This window comes from Anguilla anguilla, chromosome 8 (genome assembly GCF_013347855.1).
Source record: "Anguilla anguilla isolate fAngAng1 chromosome 8, fAngAng1.pri, whole genome shotgun sequence".
Classification (NCBI taxonomy): domain Eukaryota; kingdom Metazoa; phylum Chordata; class Actinopteri; order Anguilliformes; family Anguillidae; genus Anguilla; species Anguilla anguilla.
This window is the reverse complement of record NC_049208.1, coordinates 17,522,617-17,538,197: the sequence shown is the minus strand read 5'-3', so window position 1 is coordinate 17,538,197 and position 15,581 is coordinate 17,522,617. Positions and strand designations below refer to the sequence as shown.

The window sequence follows — 15,581 nt, the reverse complement described above, 5'->3', positions numbered from 1 at the left end:
AAGCTTATAGTATTTCAGCCACATGCTGTAAGTGAGGTATCAAGGTAAGTGAAGTGACGCCCGGGAAAGACGCATAAGCATCCCTGGTTTCAAGAGGCGGGGCAAACATTTATCCAGATTATTATAACACCACGAACTGTCCGTAGTTCAACTCAACCTCGTTGTATTGTTGCGTAGTCTTGTCGGTTAAATAGCGGACGAATTAAAAAATATGTACGCATGTCTGTTCGTTTATGACTTGTACGATAATGCTAACAGCATGGAAAGCCTATTTGCTTTGTCATTTCGGCCTCAACAAGTCCTCCAAACGTAATTAACTGAACAGTTAGTGTTACTAATTGACCTGACTTTCTTCACACCTGACTCACAGGTAAAGAGAGGGTCGAAATTCAGTAGTTCTTGGCCCTTCAAGGGCTGTGATTTGAGTAAAAGGGCGTTAAACTGTACCCACCCTCAGAAGATAAATTGGGTTTCCATAAAGACTAGTGTGCATAATGTTCTTGTGGAAGAGAACAGGAAACGCTTGCTCTTGTTAGATGTATGTTTTAGTTTGTGGGGCTTTGGGTAGTACTTCCGTATCTGGGGGCCTATATTTCATAGTGAGTTCAGATGATGAGTTCTCCAGCAAGAGCCACATTTGACTATTCTAATGAAACACCGTGTCATTCTTTGCTGTTGTTTCTTGCCTGAAATGTCTAAAAGCACGTTGCAAAGTGAGTAATAGTGAAGCACAACTAATGATTTTGTACTCTCTCCATGGGAATCCGTGTATCATTTGTGGGCAGTCCTGATCCTGCTGTATGCCAAGGCATTCAAGCAATCTTTTAAGTTACTGGAAAATCTCTGAATCTGAAGAGTGGTTCAGTTACTCCAAAAAATGTTGTAGAATCACAGTAATGAACTATAATATCTTCAATTTGGACTGTCCATTCTTGATTTAGCCTAAGTGCTGGTATGCACTTTGAAAGCCCTTGTGAAAGGTATCATTAGAAACTTAATGTTTTTCTTTCTACCTATTGTGTAGGTGTGGCTATTTGTAAGTCACTGTGGATGAGAGTAGCACATAGCATTGTAGGAGGCTTTTACTCAGAATTCTGAGAGGAGTAGAACTGTCGATGGTGTTACTCATTGGCCTTATAGACTGAGAATTATTCAGCTTTAACTGAGAAAGTCTCCATTATCTCAGAGAGCATCTTGGTGTGTGACAAAATTGACTCAGTTGGAGAAAGAATGAGTGTGATTCAGTGAGTAATTGCTATTTATATAACATATGCCCTTATATAGGCATACAACATTTATTTGACACATTTGACATTTTAGACATTTGTGTAGTCGGTAGTAACCACTGAGGTACTGTGTATCTTATGTTTGTATAAATTTCAAAATGCCCTGGAGTTAGGTATAATCTGGGTGCTGGTTGATAAACAGTGATTTAAATGGGAATGTAGTTAAGGTAGAACTCCCTTTAGGTTGCAGTGGCTCATTACCTTGTATTACTGTTTAATTTGAAAATGAATGTAGCAGTTGTTGAAGTGTGAAGGTATTGTTTTTTTGCCACAAGCTTACATCCTCCTGCTTCTTTTTCAGTTTAGTTCCATCTTTAAGAGAAACATGATCTAACAACCTTAAAAACAAACCTAACAAGATCCAATATAGACCTTTACTTTCAATGTCAGGAAAAACTAGGCCTACACCCTGGGGACACCAAGAGATATACAGTACGCCATTCATGATAACAGGACAACAGAAACAAGAGAAAACGTCAAGCTTTTTATTTTGATCATAACTCATTCTTTGGAGGAGCACTGTTGATGCCGTAACAAGTCACTTTTGTTGGGTGCATTTTTGTAATAACCCACATCCATTGTTTGTAATTATTATTTGGCATGCATCACAAAACTTACTTTTAAAATAGGGGAAAAAATGAAAATTTGTATGACAAATATATGGAAATACTCTTTGAACAGACAACAAGATGTGGTTAATCAAGTTAAGGATAACCTGTGACCACCTTCCAGCAACACCGAAGTTGGGTCTAAAACTAGTTGCACAATGACTTAAGGAATGTTAGTTCATGTTATGGGTGTGTCACTGGCACTGGGTTAATATAGCCTACTGTATTAATCTTCTTCAAAACCAAACTGAGTAGATATCAGGAAACATGTCTGCTGAAAGAAGACTCTGCCCGAAGAATTCATTCATTAAGTTGTTGTATTGTTGCAGTCCAGAGGCATCAAAGTTTAGCCTGTACTTTACTTCCTCTTTAGACAGGAACTAGTTCATTTTTGCGGTATATTTGTGGATTTTGGATGAGAGCTTTGCTCGCTGAATTATTGATGCGTCTTGTTTGATGTAATCGATACAGAAATGTTGATGAGATGCTCAGTATGCCTCAGTAAATTCCAGAGAGAGCATTCAGCTCAAATCGCTCAAATTGCAACAGCGGCTCTTGTTGCTGGACTCCTCTGAGTAGAAATAGGTTATGTATGATAACCTGAAAAAGACCACAAAATGTAGCCTACACCAAGCCCCGTAACAGAACAATCAATAATACATGTACTCAGATTCAAATAAAATGTATCATTGTTGACTAACTCCACGTCTATTTAGACACAATTCCAAAACATATTAAATGCATCAATTCAAGTTGTTCTCGAAAAGGCAAATTAGCATTAATTTGGCTTTGAAAAATCATTTGGTCCAGAGCAAACAGGAGGAAAGTAGCGTTTTCAAATCTGATTGTACATGCTGTACATTGTTCATCGGAACAAGCTTTTCCCCTATTTTTTTCAGTGTCTGACCATAAGCTCTTTTTAAATAATCCTTTGGACTTTTGGGTTGTGCCTGGATAAACCCACAAGGCAATCTATAAAGCAAATGCAGCTGGCTGACCTAGGCCCTCTCTAACGTTGTTCCTGAGTTAAAATAATTCTTTAAAACCACAGGAGGTCACATAAACACTGTTTAGAAATGTGTCTGTCTCAAGGAAAAGCCAGTGAAAAGTGACTGAAAGCTGAAGCTGAAGCACAAGGTGTTCTAAAGGCATTAGTTAGTTACTGCAGCGTACTTCACTCAAGAAGGAAGCCCAAGAAGCGAGCACGCCTTAGAAAAGAAAAGAAAAGATGGAGAGAAGATGAATTAGAAGCAGTTGGAGAAAGGCGGTTGGAGATCAAACTGTGCTGAGCCCCCCCATCCCCCTCTCACCCCATTCCATCCGGGCACCTGGGCGGTCCCCCCATTTCCTGTGGGGGTAGCATTCCTTGTTATCATGACCAAACCCTTCTGGAATGTACTGTGATGTCATAGGGGATTTCCCAGGGACCCAGTGGGGCTGATGGTAGTCAGTTAGGGGGAAGGGGTAGGGCTCAAATTGCTGTATTCATCCTTTTTATACACACACACACACACACACACACACACACACTAGAGCTGTCACTTTGTCCAAAATTTTAATAAAGTGTTGTATAATATAATTATTTTTTAATTTCCAATTTAAATTTCCCATTAAACCTGTGGCTAAATAGCTGACTTGCGCTCTGCTATAACTAATTAATAATGACAGCAGTGTGTTGAAGTTTTATTAAAATAAAACCAGGGAAGATCATAACAATGGCAATGATGCTGTTCACAGCCTTTGGAGGGTTAGTAAGGCAGTTGCTGCTTGCATACATTGCAATCAGTCTATTATTACAGTAAATCAGTTTGAAAATGGCATCATTTGATTAGCATATATGCGGTTACATGGCAGTTAATTGCTATAGGATTGATTGGACATCATAAGCACAAGAACACGAGAGAATGTCTATGTGATAAAGGCAATGGGATTAAAATCTACATGGCTTATTGTTTGTCAGAATGAGCTGTAACACTCACTTTAGTGTAAATGTCCATCAATCAGTCCACTGGGATGCAATGATCAGCAAACACACTCAGCACATTGCAAGAGTCATTTGGAGATACTTGGGTCTTGGCCAGAACCACACCGGTGCCTGCCAACCAAGCTAATTCCTCAAGTTTGCTCATTAATATGGTACTTTACATAAATTACACATACACACACACACTCACAGTGCTGTCTGTAAATATTTGGGCTGTAGCACAATTTCTGTTGTTTTGGCTTTGTACTCTAGTGCATTGTATTTGAAATTAAACAGTATATAATGGGGCCACCATGTATAAAAAGGGCAATTCCTATGCTCTTCACCTGATATTGATGTAAATACACTCAAAGCTGGCAGTTTGTGCTTTAACCTCATATTTACTGCTTCATTTAAAATCCAGTGTGAGTGCAGAGCCAAGACAACAGAAATTCTGTCACTGGCCAAATATTTATGGACTGCACTGCTTGCACGCATATACATACTGCTTGCATGTGTGCTTGTGAAATTTATGTTCCACTTAAAACTTATTAAGATTAAGAACACCAGTAAGATGTCGGCCTAATATTTTAGAACATTATATAGGCTATCTTTGTGTTAAACAGGATGCATTTTTGATGAACAAGGAATGATTCCATAATTCTTGATTAAGAAAGATACAGAATAGCAGTGATACTCTCCTGAACTCACATTGCACTGAGCTGTGCCTATGTACCTGCACCTCAGGTAAAGCAAGGACTTGGGCCTTGGGCCTACCTTGCAGATGTTCTCCTCTGCCTGTGTAGTTATTTCAGCAAGTGAATGTAGCCTACTGTACATCTGCCAGCCTGTTATTGGCTGTATGTCCCACACTGTGGTGTGTGCCTCTGCTCAAGACTGCCCTCTCGCCTCTGTGATTCAACTGCAGCAAGTACTGCACGTTCTCCCTTTTAGGTGGAATGTGCTGTTCTTACTGAACACTCTGGAACATTCTGTTCAGTGCACTTCTTTACTGATTGATATACGAAACTCTGTTACGATCTGCTACGATCTGTATTGTGCAGCTCCATATAAGTTACTTCCCTAAAATGGGTCCCTTCCGAAGGGTTCTCTGATCCTGTGGTGTCTGCTGTGTAAATAAAACATGGACTTAAAATGCAAACAGACAAAATAAGGAACTAGCAAAAGAAAAGCAGAACAAAGCAAAATGTGTTGGCATTAAAAATTGGTGTTAAAGAACGAAGTTGACACGATTTTCTATTATCATTATTGGTTTTTAGTGAAATTAAATGGGTATGTGCAATGAGGATGAAAGAATGGGAAAGAATGAGTGGGTAGTGTGCATCACTTAATATCACTGAGTTCATTTTATGTGGAAATAAGAGACAACTTTGCTGTCAAGCTGTGCACATTGCACCAATTAAACATGGGCCAGACTTTTAGCCTATTTTGGAAAATGCATTTTTATCATCCATCCATTATCTATACCCGCTTATTCCTCCTCAGGATCACGGGAGGTGCTGGCGCCTATCCCAGCATGCACTGGGCGAGAGGCAGGAATACACCCTGGACAGTTCTCCAGTCCATTGCAGGGCACACACACCATTCACTCTTACCTAGGGGCAATTTAGACTCTCCAATTAACCTAGCCTGCATGTCTTTGGACTGTGGGAGGAAGCCGGTGTACCCGGAGGAAACCCATGCAAACACGGGAAGAACTTGCAAACTCCCTGGCCAAAATATGCTACCCACTGCACAACCGTGCTGCCCACGTATTTGTCATGTTTGAAAACTTTTAATGTGATACTTTCTGACTATTCAAGTTAACGTTTGGTAGAATATTTTATTGTTCAGAGCCCTACACTTTATGAATTACTTTTCATTGGAACGTACAGGCTAAAAATGTGCAAAATATTTATTTAATTATTTGCCAGAGTAGAATTAATAAAAGCTGATGTGGGATTGCTGTGACCCATGAAGTTCTGTTGACCTGTAATGATAATTCATAAGTTTGTTAATGTTTTATGGTTGTTTTTTAAAAATCCTGTTGTGTTTTATTATATTTTTATGCTTTGTTCTGTAATCTTTTGGCAAAAGGTTCCCTTAGAACAGCAATTTAAAAGCAAACTCTCAGTGGCACTCTCCTGAATAAATAAATGATAAATAAATTGGTATGAATCTAATAGATAGCATGTTGTTGCATGTCTGCATTCTGGCATCTGACCTTTGCTGTGTTTGAGGGTACAGCGGTGTTTGACAGGTCCTTCTGGGTAGTGTCTGCCTGATGCATACTGTTGCGTTTGATGGCATTGGGGAATAGATTGTGGATGTTTAGGAGGGGTCATATTGGGATAAGACTCTAAGCTGCTGGGTGGAGTTTGACGGGCGTCTGTCAGCGTGGGATTCAGGACTTACGGGAGTGTCTGACATTCCTATTCTTTGCCACCGCGGCAGTTATTGCGACAGCTTAGAACAAATCACCATGACAACCGGAATGGAATTGAACGTGGGGATGCGTTCAATGAGATTTGCTGCTAATCTTTCTGCCAAATGACATGCTGCATTTGACTGCAGCTGTTTAATAAATTCATCTCTTTTCCCTGTTTTGCAGGAAAGTCCTCTTTAACTATCCAGTTTGTGGAAGGCCAGTTTGTTGACTCGTATGATCCCACCATAGAAAACAGTAAGTGACTTTGCTGACAGAAATCTCCCCATTTTCTGTATTATATTCACTTTTTATACATTGTGTAGGCTAAATACAATAGCATCACATTTTTATCTTGTTTGTAGAAGGGTTGTGTTATTTTACCTGTGTCATGATGTAGTGTTTTTAAAATTGAAACTTCTGTTCCTGGGTGCTTATCAGCCAACCTGCCTTCCTGGCTGTAACACTATTCAAATAAATAGAATGTTGACCCACCATTTTAATATCAACATGGCTTCCACTAAAATAAACCCCCTGGATATGCAAACATTGTAAATATTAGACTGCTGTTTCGCATGAACGGTGCGTATTCCAAAATTTAATTTGGCCTTTCCAGTTATGAGGAGGAAAGAAAAATGGGGACATATGTAGGTAAAGTGTAAAATATTCCAACACAAATGATGCTTCCCGTAGTGTTAAATGGGGTCTCTCAGGCATTTGGACTTTGAATAGCAAAGCAGAGAGCACACAAGCCCAGCGCTGCTTGATGTGCGCTGACAGAAGTGTTGAGCCGTTGGAAATGTTGAAGGCTGTAAGCAGCCTGGGGCTGCCCCATGAGGCACTGTGTCAGCAGGCGGGGTGTGCAGGCGCAGGAAAGTGCCTCTCGGCTCTGTTCTCGGTCCGTCCCCTGGGCGGCACTCTGAAACAGGCCCCAGGTTCGACGCATACGCAGCGCTGTAATCCATGGGAATGACCTACCGAATGCTTCTCAGCGAGTGCTCCCTTGGCCCCAGGTCCGGATTACAACAGAAACTCTACTCTGCTCGCTAATACGATATGACAAGCACAGCGAGCTGAGAATTCTCCCATACATCTCCTGAATAGCCTTCTTACAGACAACAACAAAAAAATTGTGCCCTGTCGATGATTTTTAATTAGCTTGTCCTTTTAATTTTATTTCAGTGGTACGATGCATTAAATCCATTTTACTCCTCATAGATGACTTTCATTAATTAAATGGGTGCACAGTTAGAAAACAGTGAGTTGAAGTCAGCAATTAGTGCATAATAAACTTTAAATTCTAGAATGCAAAATAATTTTGAAACCTTTTTGGAAAAAAATATTTGAAATCTAAATAAATTCATGTTCTGTCCGCCCAGTGGATCTGCTCCCTGTATTGAAGGGCATGTGAATGGAAATGGTAAATGGACTGCCTTTATATAGCGCTTTTATCCAAAGCGCTTTACAATCGATGCCTCTCATTCGCCAGAGCAGTTGGGGGTTAGGGGTTAGGTGTCTTGCTCAAGGACACTTCGACATGCCCAGGGCAGGGTTTGAACTGGCAACCCTCTGACTTGCCAGACAATCGGTCTTACCTCCTGAGCTATGTCGCCCCTGTATGCTACCCGTTTTGTGACTGAATAGTACTGAAAGGAGCCGTGGGCTGTGCCTGGATGTAAATCTGGTGAGATGAGGATGTGTAGTGCGCTGGAGACGAGCGTCACAGAGAGTCGGTGCTGTGTGTGGATGTGAATCCGCTGGATGTGAATCCGCTGAGATGAGGATGTGTAGTGCGCTGGAGACGAGCGTCACAGAGAGTCAGTGCTGTGTGTGGATGTGAATCCGCTGAGATGAGGATGTGTAGTGCGCTGGAGACGAGCGCCACAGAGAGTCGGTGCTGTGTGTGGATGTGAGTCCGCTGAGATGAGGATGTGTAATGCGCTGGAGACGAGCGTCACAGAGAGTCGGTGCTGTGTGTGGATGTGACTCCGCTGAGATGAGGATGTGTAGTGCGCTGGAGACGAGCGTCACAGAGAGTCGGTGCTGTGTGTGGATGTGAATCCGCTGAGATGAGGATGTGTAATGCGCTGGAGACGAGCGTCACAGAGAGTCGGTGCTGTGTGTGGATGTGAGTCCGCTGAGATGAGGATGTGTAATGCGCTGGAGACGAGCGTCACAGAGAGTCGGTGCTGTGTGTGGATGTGAGTCCGCTGAGATGAGGATGTGTAGTGCGCTGGAGACGAGCGTCACAGAGAGTCGGTGCTGTGTGTGGATGTGAATCCACTGAGATGAGGATGTGTAATGCGCTGGAGACGAGCGTCACAGAGAGTCGGTGCTGTGTGTGGATGTGAGTCCGCTGAGATGAGGATGTGTAATGCGCTGGAGACGAGCGTCACAGAGAGTCGGTGCTGTGTGTGGATGTGAGTCCGCTGAGATGAGGATGTGTAATGCGCTGGAGACGAGCGTCACAGAGAGTCGGTGCTGTGTGTGGATGTGAATCCGCTGAGATGAGGATGTGTAATGCGCTGGAGACGAGCGTCACAGAGAGTCGGTGCTGTGTGTGGATGTGAATCCGCTGAGATGAGGATGTGTAATGCGCTGGAGACGAGCGTCACAGAGAGTCGGTGCTGTGTGTGGATGTGAGTCCGCTGAGATGAGGATGTGTAATGCGCTGGAGACGAGCGTCACAGAGAGTCGGTGCTGTGTGTGGATGTGAATCCGCTGAGATGAGGATGTGTAGTGCGCTGGAGACGAGCGTCACAGAGAGTCGGTGCTGTGTGTGGATGTGAGTCCGCTGAGATGAGGATGTGTAGTGCGCTGGAGACGAGCGTCACAGAGAGGCGGTGCTGTGTGTGGATGTGAGTCCGCTGAGATGAGGATGTGTAATATGCTGGAGACGAGCGTCACAGGGAGTCGGGGCTGTGTGTGGATGTGAGTCCGCTGAGATGAGGATGTGTAGTGCGCTGGAGACGAGCGTCACAGAGAGTCGTGACCGCCCGCCAGCTCTCCTCGTGCCCTGGGCGCCACACAACTGCGTTGGCACGGAAACCAGGTCTCTGAGATGTGTGGGAATTCTACCCGGAGTATTTCTGGAAACATCGCTGCCTTCATTCACTGCAGACTCCCACTCTCTCTGCCTCTCTGTCTCTCTCTCTATCTCACACACACGCACGCGCACACACACACACACACAAAGGCATGCCGCTCTGGTGGCTGGACTAGATTCAAGGTCTATTCTGATATAAAGGACAATGCCAGGCTCTGTGTTCATACAAAAAAGGGTCTGGCAGGATTCGTTTGGAGCAGTAATGGTGTTGCGGTGTAGCTGCGGTGTTGATATTGGGTGTGCTTCCCTATTTTTTTACTATAATGCTCCCATTGTGAACTCAAAATGTAAACATTAGAATTAAAGATTCAATGTAGTCTCCCCACCATAACACCTGGGTCCTATGGAAGTTTGGTATTGGAACTATAGTGTGCGTGTGTGTGTGTGGGGGGGGGGGGGGGGGGGGGGACTGCAATGTACATGATTTTATTGTGCAGCAGTGTTTCTGTTGTAACTGCCTGCTCTTGGCCCCAGGTGAAAGTAGAGCTTAACTGATCTGCGGTTGCTCGCCTGTCTCGCTCGTACTGAATGAATGCGCAGGCATCACATTCCCAGAGTTTACGCTTCTGCTCACTGCTGCCCTCTGCTGACAGTTTCTGTCTCTGGCAGTTCCGTGCTGTACTCATTAACGAGACCTGCCCATCACTTTCATATATGACCCCGTGCATGCTGGAATGTTACTACCAAAGCCATATCTCTGTGGTTGTCTGTGTTTTCCATTCATTTCTTGTTCGTTTTGTACCCATGTAAATGTGTATGTGTGTCTGTGTGTCTGCATGTATATGGTGGGGGACTGTGGGTGTCAGCATCATATTCATATTTCATGTTTCATTAGTTTATATTGCCCTTTGATACTGTAGTGCTTCAGTATGTGAGACAGGGCTGAAGTTTTCCAGTAATGCTCCTCTGTGTGAGTTTGGATTGCAGTGGCGGGTTTTGGGTTAAATTCTCTCATGGTCTATGCATTTGTCTGTAATCAGGTTGAGGTTCACATACGGGGTTGCATGCATCGAAAGACGTGCCCGTGAAGCCGTGTGCTTTTCGCTGCACCACACGTGCGCTTGTTTGCCCGTCTATCAGTTCTGTACAGGGAGCCGCTTCCACTGCAACAGCGTTTCCAAAGTTTGCAAATACGCAAAACCGCAACCCCCCCTCCTCCTTTGGGGTGCGGTCGATCCACGGCACGATCCCCAGTGAAACGGTACAGCACGAGCCAGCCAGTGAACCGCACTCACCTGGAAGGTGTTGGGTTTGAAACGGGGCCACTGCAGATATACCCTCCAGCACAGCGCTTGACCTGAATCACTCAGGCAAAACCGCACCTCTATAAATAAAATAAAGAGTGAGTAGGCTGGAGAGAGGCACAATGCCTCTCTGTGGAAAAGGGCTTTTGGCACTAAGCAAATCAAAAATGTAATGTGGCTGAACCGCAGCCCCAGTCATCGCATTCACCCAGGGGCACGTCTCATTTCCACAGCCCAGAGCTGCCACTGGCATTTTCTGCTCCATGTTTATGTTACTGTTTTTTTTTGTCTTTAAATGCTTTCCCCCCTTTTTCTCGCAAATTTGGACAGCGCTCTTTGCTGCCACCTCTGCTATCTGTTTTGGAGGGCGAAAACACACTTGTGATCTCTGAAGCTTGTGTTGTCAACCACAACACTTCCATTTTCTAATCGGGCCAAAATTAACATGGGTCGGGGGAGGACTGTGCTGCTTATCTGGCAGAACTGCGGTCACCTGCTGGACCAGCTGGTGTGCAATGAAACGGTCCTGTCCAACTGACACTAGCCCCACCCCCGAGTGACGCCGGGGCCAATTGTACGTTGCCCTGCAGGGCTGCCAGTTACAGTCGGCACTTACGTGGTTTGGACTCTGTTACTTTATCACGCTACGTTCCACATTAAATATTTGCTTAGCAGACCCCTTATCTAGCCTGGTATACGTATCTTACCCTTCTATAAATATGCTAATTTATACAGCTGGTTATGTATTGAAGCAAATAAGGTTAAAAATCTTGCTCAAGGGGTTGCTGGATGGATGGCTCATGGCACCGTGCCTTGATGCTTGGGTCGATTCCGGACCGTGCCAGTGCCAGCTGTGGCTGGTGGCCTTACAGTGCTTTGCACACCCGGAGTATGGGAGGGTTCAGTCGGTTAGGGGTCCACGTTTATCGCTGTTTGGTGACATCTGCAGATGGGTTGGGCGCCCCTGGGCTGCAGGCTAAAGCCGCGTATGAAAGGTCTTCCTCTGACTCCGCTATGTGAACTTAGCTGTAGTCGGTGGTGTAAAAGAAGTTTTTATGTGTCTTGGATGCCTACAAGTCCGTGGACGTCTACACTCTCCTGAATCGGGAGTGAGGTTCGAGCATGAACACGGCTGTGTCTGTAGACAATTGGCCATACCAAATTTGGATGGGAATTGGACACGTCCAAATTTCCAAAAGAAAAAAAAAGAATCTTGTCCAAGGGCTCAATGGCAGTGTCTTTCCTGGAATTCAGACTGGCTTCCTTTCAAGTCCAGATCCGTGATTCTAATTCCTGCAGTAACTCCAACACACAGTCTATATTAATGAGTTAATGAGTGTTGACTGCCTTTACGATTGTGTTCTTAGTGTAGTGAATCATAAGTGGCAGACAGGTCTAGGTGGTATCCCAGCATGCATTGCATGCCTGCTTTGTAGCGACAGAGCGCAGCGCTTGTGAATGGTTGAACATGAATCAGTTTGGCAAATTAGAGCATCTGGGGAACCGTACAAGATGCTAACAGTGCTTGATGTCTCTTCGGGTGCCTCTTGACCCTTTTTAAAAAAGAAATTGTCTGCTTTGTTGTCTGTTACAGAGCCACAGGGAGACTCTTCTCCCATGAAAATAAGTGCTTTCTGTGGCAATAGAAACTTCAAAGAAGAACCGGGGCAAATGAGAGATTGAGACAGATTAAGCTTTGCCCTATACCATGAAGGTGCAGACTCTGTGTGCGTGCACCGATGATGCACCCCCCAGGGTGACTGATGTACTTTGGAGGTGATTCCTCAGCTTTTTTCGTGAATCTACTGACACTTGTCAATATCAAAGTGCTAACAGTAATGGTATGTTGTTGGTTTATTGTGTTGTAGCTCCGCAAGAATTATGCTCATCTAACAGTTGGAGATGTTTCTTTGCACACAGCAGGTTTACATGTGTGGCAGTGTTGAAACGGGAGAAAAGAGCAGAAGCCTATTGGAAGGGGCTCGGGGGGCGTGAGTCAGAGATGGGAAGGGCTTGTCTACAGAACCTCTGAGGCTTTGGGGGTCAAGGCCTGGATTTGCTAGAGCTGAAAGAGTAGCAGATGAACAGCAGGATGAGCCCAGAGATGAGTGAGCCAAGAGAGCGAGAAGGGCCTCAAAAAAGGGCTTTTGGGGTGATGCTTGGTCACCAGGTAGGGGCAGGTGTGGGTAGCTGTGTCCTCAGGGGCTCTTACCCCCTGTGTGCCCCCCCCCCCCCTCCACACTAACTATGCATGCACACTAACTTTTGCTCCTTTTCCAGGTGAGGGGCGGTTGTGTGTGCGCTGAGACTCCTGTGCTTGTTCTGTACCAGCGGTGCGGTGGCAGTCACGCCGCCACTTCCTCCCGTTCTGCTGCGCTCTGCAGTCTCTCCCCGCTATTAATAGCCCCGGCCGCTGGCTGGGGTGCCCTGAAACTGCTGCAGCGCTAACCTGATCTGACAGGACCCCCCCCCCCCCCCAGCCAACACGCCTCTGTGGATGCGCTGCCTTAACGAGGCGGGGGTTCGTTAAGGAGCGCCGCGGTGCAGGCGCAGCGATTTTGGCCGCGGCTCCGGGGTCTTCCGAGGTGAGGTGAGGGCGGAGGGGGGGGCGAACAGTACGAACCTGTTCAGCTCCCAGGACACTTGCTGCCTTGAGAAATTTCAGTGACTCTAAATGAAATGACTGTACTAGGGCGGGCATTGTACTGTTAATGCTTTGATAGCCGCGCTTGTAACTCTTAAGGTCACAGGATCAATTCCTAGGTGGGGTTCTGCCGTTGTACCCTTGAGCGAGGTACTTAGCCCGGATTGCTTCAGCAGATAGGCAGCTATGTAAATGGGTTATATGTAAAGAATTTAAGTCGCACTGGATAAGAGTGTCTGCAGAGTGGTTCAAATGTAAATATGCACTGCTATTCTTGTGCATCTCTGAAGGGCTTTCAGAGCTCAGGTTGCGGTAGGCCTGTGAGACGAGCAGGCCGAAATGGAAGGCGAGCGGGAGAGATGGAGAGAGTCGCGGAACGCGCTGAGCGGATGCAGCAGCAGTAGGAAAAAAGTGTGATTAAAAAAAGAGGGATGCCATTAGTGAGAGAAGAACAGTGGGTGGTGTTAATGAATACAGCTGGGACAAAAACATGCTCGGAGAAAGCCAGTTTAACCCCACCCCCTGAGGCGCAAGACATTATTTCATCATCAGTTTGTGGAGGAAAGTACTCTGTGCCTCATAATTCTGAATATTTAATAGTTTCCTTAACCCTGCATAGCATTTAACAGGAGCCCTTTCAGGTTGCAATGCTGTGGTTTAGATACAGTGAGACAAATCTGTAAGATGGACACCAGTGTTGAGGTATGACTTTTCTCTCAGTGTTTTTATTTTTACAATATGGGGTCAAAGGGCACGGCGAGCTCATTGTTGTTTCAGGACTTGTTACCAGTAGCATGCTATTAAACCTTGAGAGTGTCCAGAGCCTTGTATCAGCTTGAATGGTCACCAAAGAACAGAATGTGACAAACTCCCACTCCCAGTCGCTCACCAGGGTCCAGTTAGGACCTCCTTAGGAAGGAGAAGCGGTAGGTCTGCAGTCCTCCTGGGCTCTGTGAGCTGTGATCTCATTCTCATCCCTGTCCAACTTTAGCTTCACCACCCAGATCCCAAAGCTGAGGGCCTCCCAGTTGTTCTTTCTTGTGTTTAAGATTGGGAATTCTAATTTGGAATGTAGGCTAACCCAAATGTTTGGTCAGGTCACACCGGGTTTTGTTCCACATCAAGTTGAAGATCTTTGCCTGAAGGTGATGTCCCAGAATGCCGTTCTGTAAGAGCTCTTTTGTTGTTCAGGCTTGTACAGTGCGCTCGCTGCCAGCCACAGGCTGAACTGTGATTATGCTCACTGCTGACGGACGGTTACTGCACGACTGTGTGCTGTTTCAGTTCAGGCAAGGCTGTGATATAATTACAGTGTTAAATCTAGGGTGTAGTTTTATAATTAGATGCATCTTGTGAAGTGCCTTACATGAGTGCCCCACTCCAGAGCTTTCATTGCTGATTGAATAATTGCTGGCTGCCGTCACAAGCACCAGTTTGGCTGTTACTGTATTTAAATCTGCTGTTCTTCTTCATCCTGCTCTGTAATATATGCCAGTTTTTACCGCGAATTCCGCAACTGAAGCATGCCCTTATCCTCACTGGGTCTGTGTAACTAGGAGACGCAGAGCGCAGGTTCACATAGATCCCTACGTAATCTGGATGACTCACCTTATACTCCCCACCTGATCTTAGCCCATCCATGTGACTGTAGATTCAGTGGATCTATGCAGGTCCTGGTCAGCTTGGTCTCCTAGTGATTCAGACACCAGGGCTGCCCATCCCTTCTGGGTTACTTGATTTCCTTTGAGGCAGGAAATAAGGTAGCCCCTAAAATACCCTGTCATGTCAGTTACAACTGAACTTATTTAACCTAAACCTAAAACCAGAACGCTACTTTGTAGGTCCAGTTACAGTGAAATATAATTGAATTTGAAATGCGTGTATTTTTAAAAGCTTACTAATGTGAAGAATTTGGCCTCAAATTGATGTAATCTAGTTTGAGTTTGGGTAATTCCCTAGGGTCGCCCGAGGGACTCTGCGCTGTGTTCTTCTCATTCTTGGCGTTTTGTGTAAACATTTGGAGATCATAGCGTTACTAAATGGACCTGAATATTTAAGCACTTGCTTGAAGCAACTGCCGCAGTAAGTGCATGATCTCCCGCAATATTCATGTTTGCTTAATCTAATATAGGCCTATCGATATCAAATATGTTTAGAGTGGTTAAGTGGCCATGCATTTTGATATAAAGGGAATTATGTCTTGTAGTTGTCAGCATTTATGAAGCTGTTGTTATTCCCAAAGGTGTTTTTATCATGCACTGCCCCTCAGCGCAAACTCAGTGGAATAATCCATATTTTAAAAGCA

The 15,581-nt window shown here is 44.9% G+C and overlaps 1 protein-coding gene across 2 annotated transcripts in view; it reads left to right on the top strand.

Annotated features, from left to right (window-relative positions):
• Window positions 1-15,581, top strand: part of LOC118234412 (GTP-binding protein Rheb) — a 32,710-nt gene that overhangs the window by 998 nt on the left and 16,131 nt on the right. Inside the window, exon 2 of one of the 2 annotated variants that reach the window (XM_035430927.1) lies at window positions 6,469-6,540. The exons of the other annotated variant lie outside the window; for it this stretch is intronic. Within the exon in view, the coding sequence (XP_035286818.1) occupies window positions 6,469-6,540 (72 nt within the window). The remainder of the gene's footprint in view (window positions 1-6,468; window positions 6,541-15,581) is intronic. 2 annotated transcript variants of the gene reach the window in all.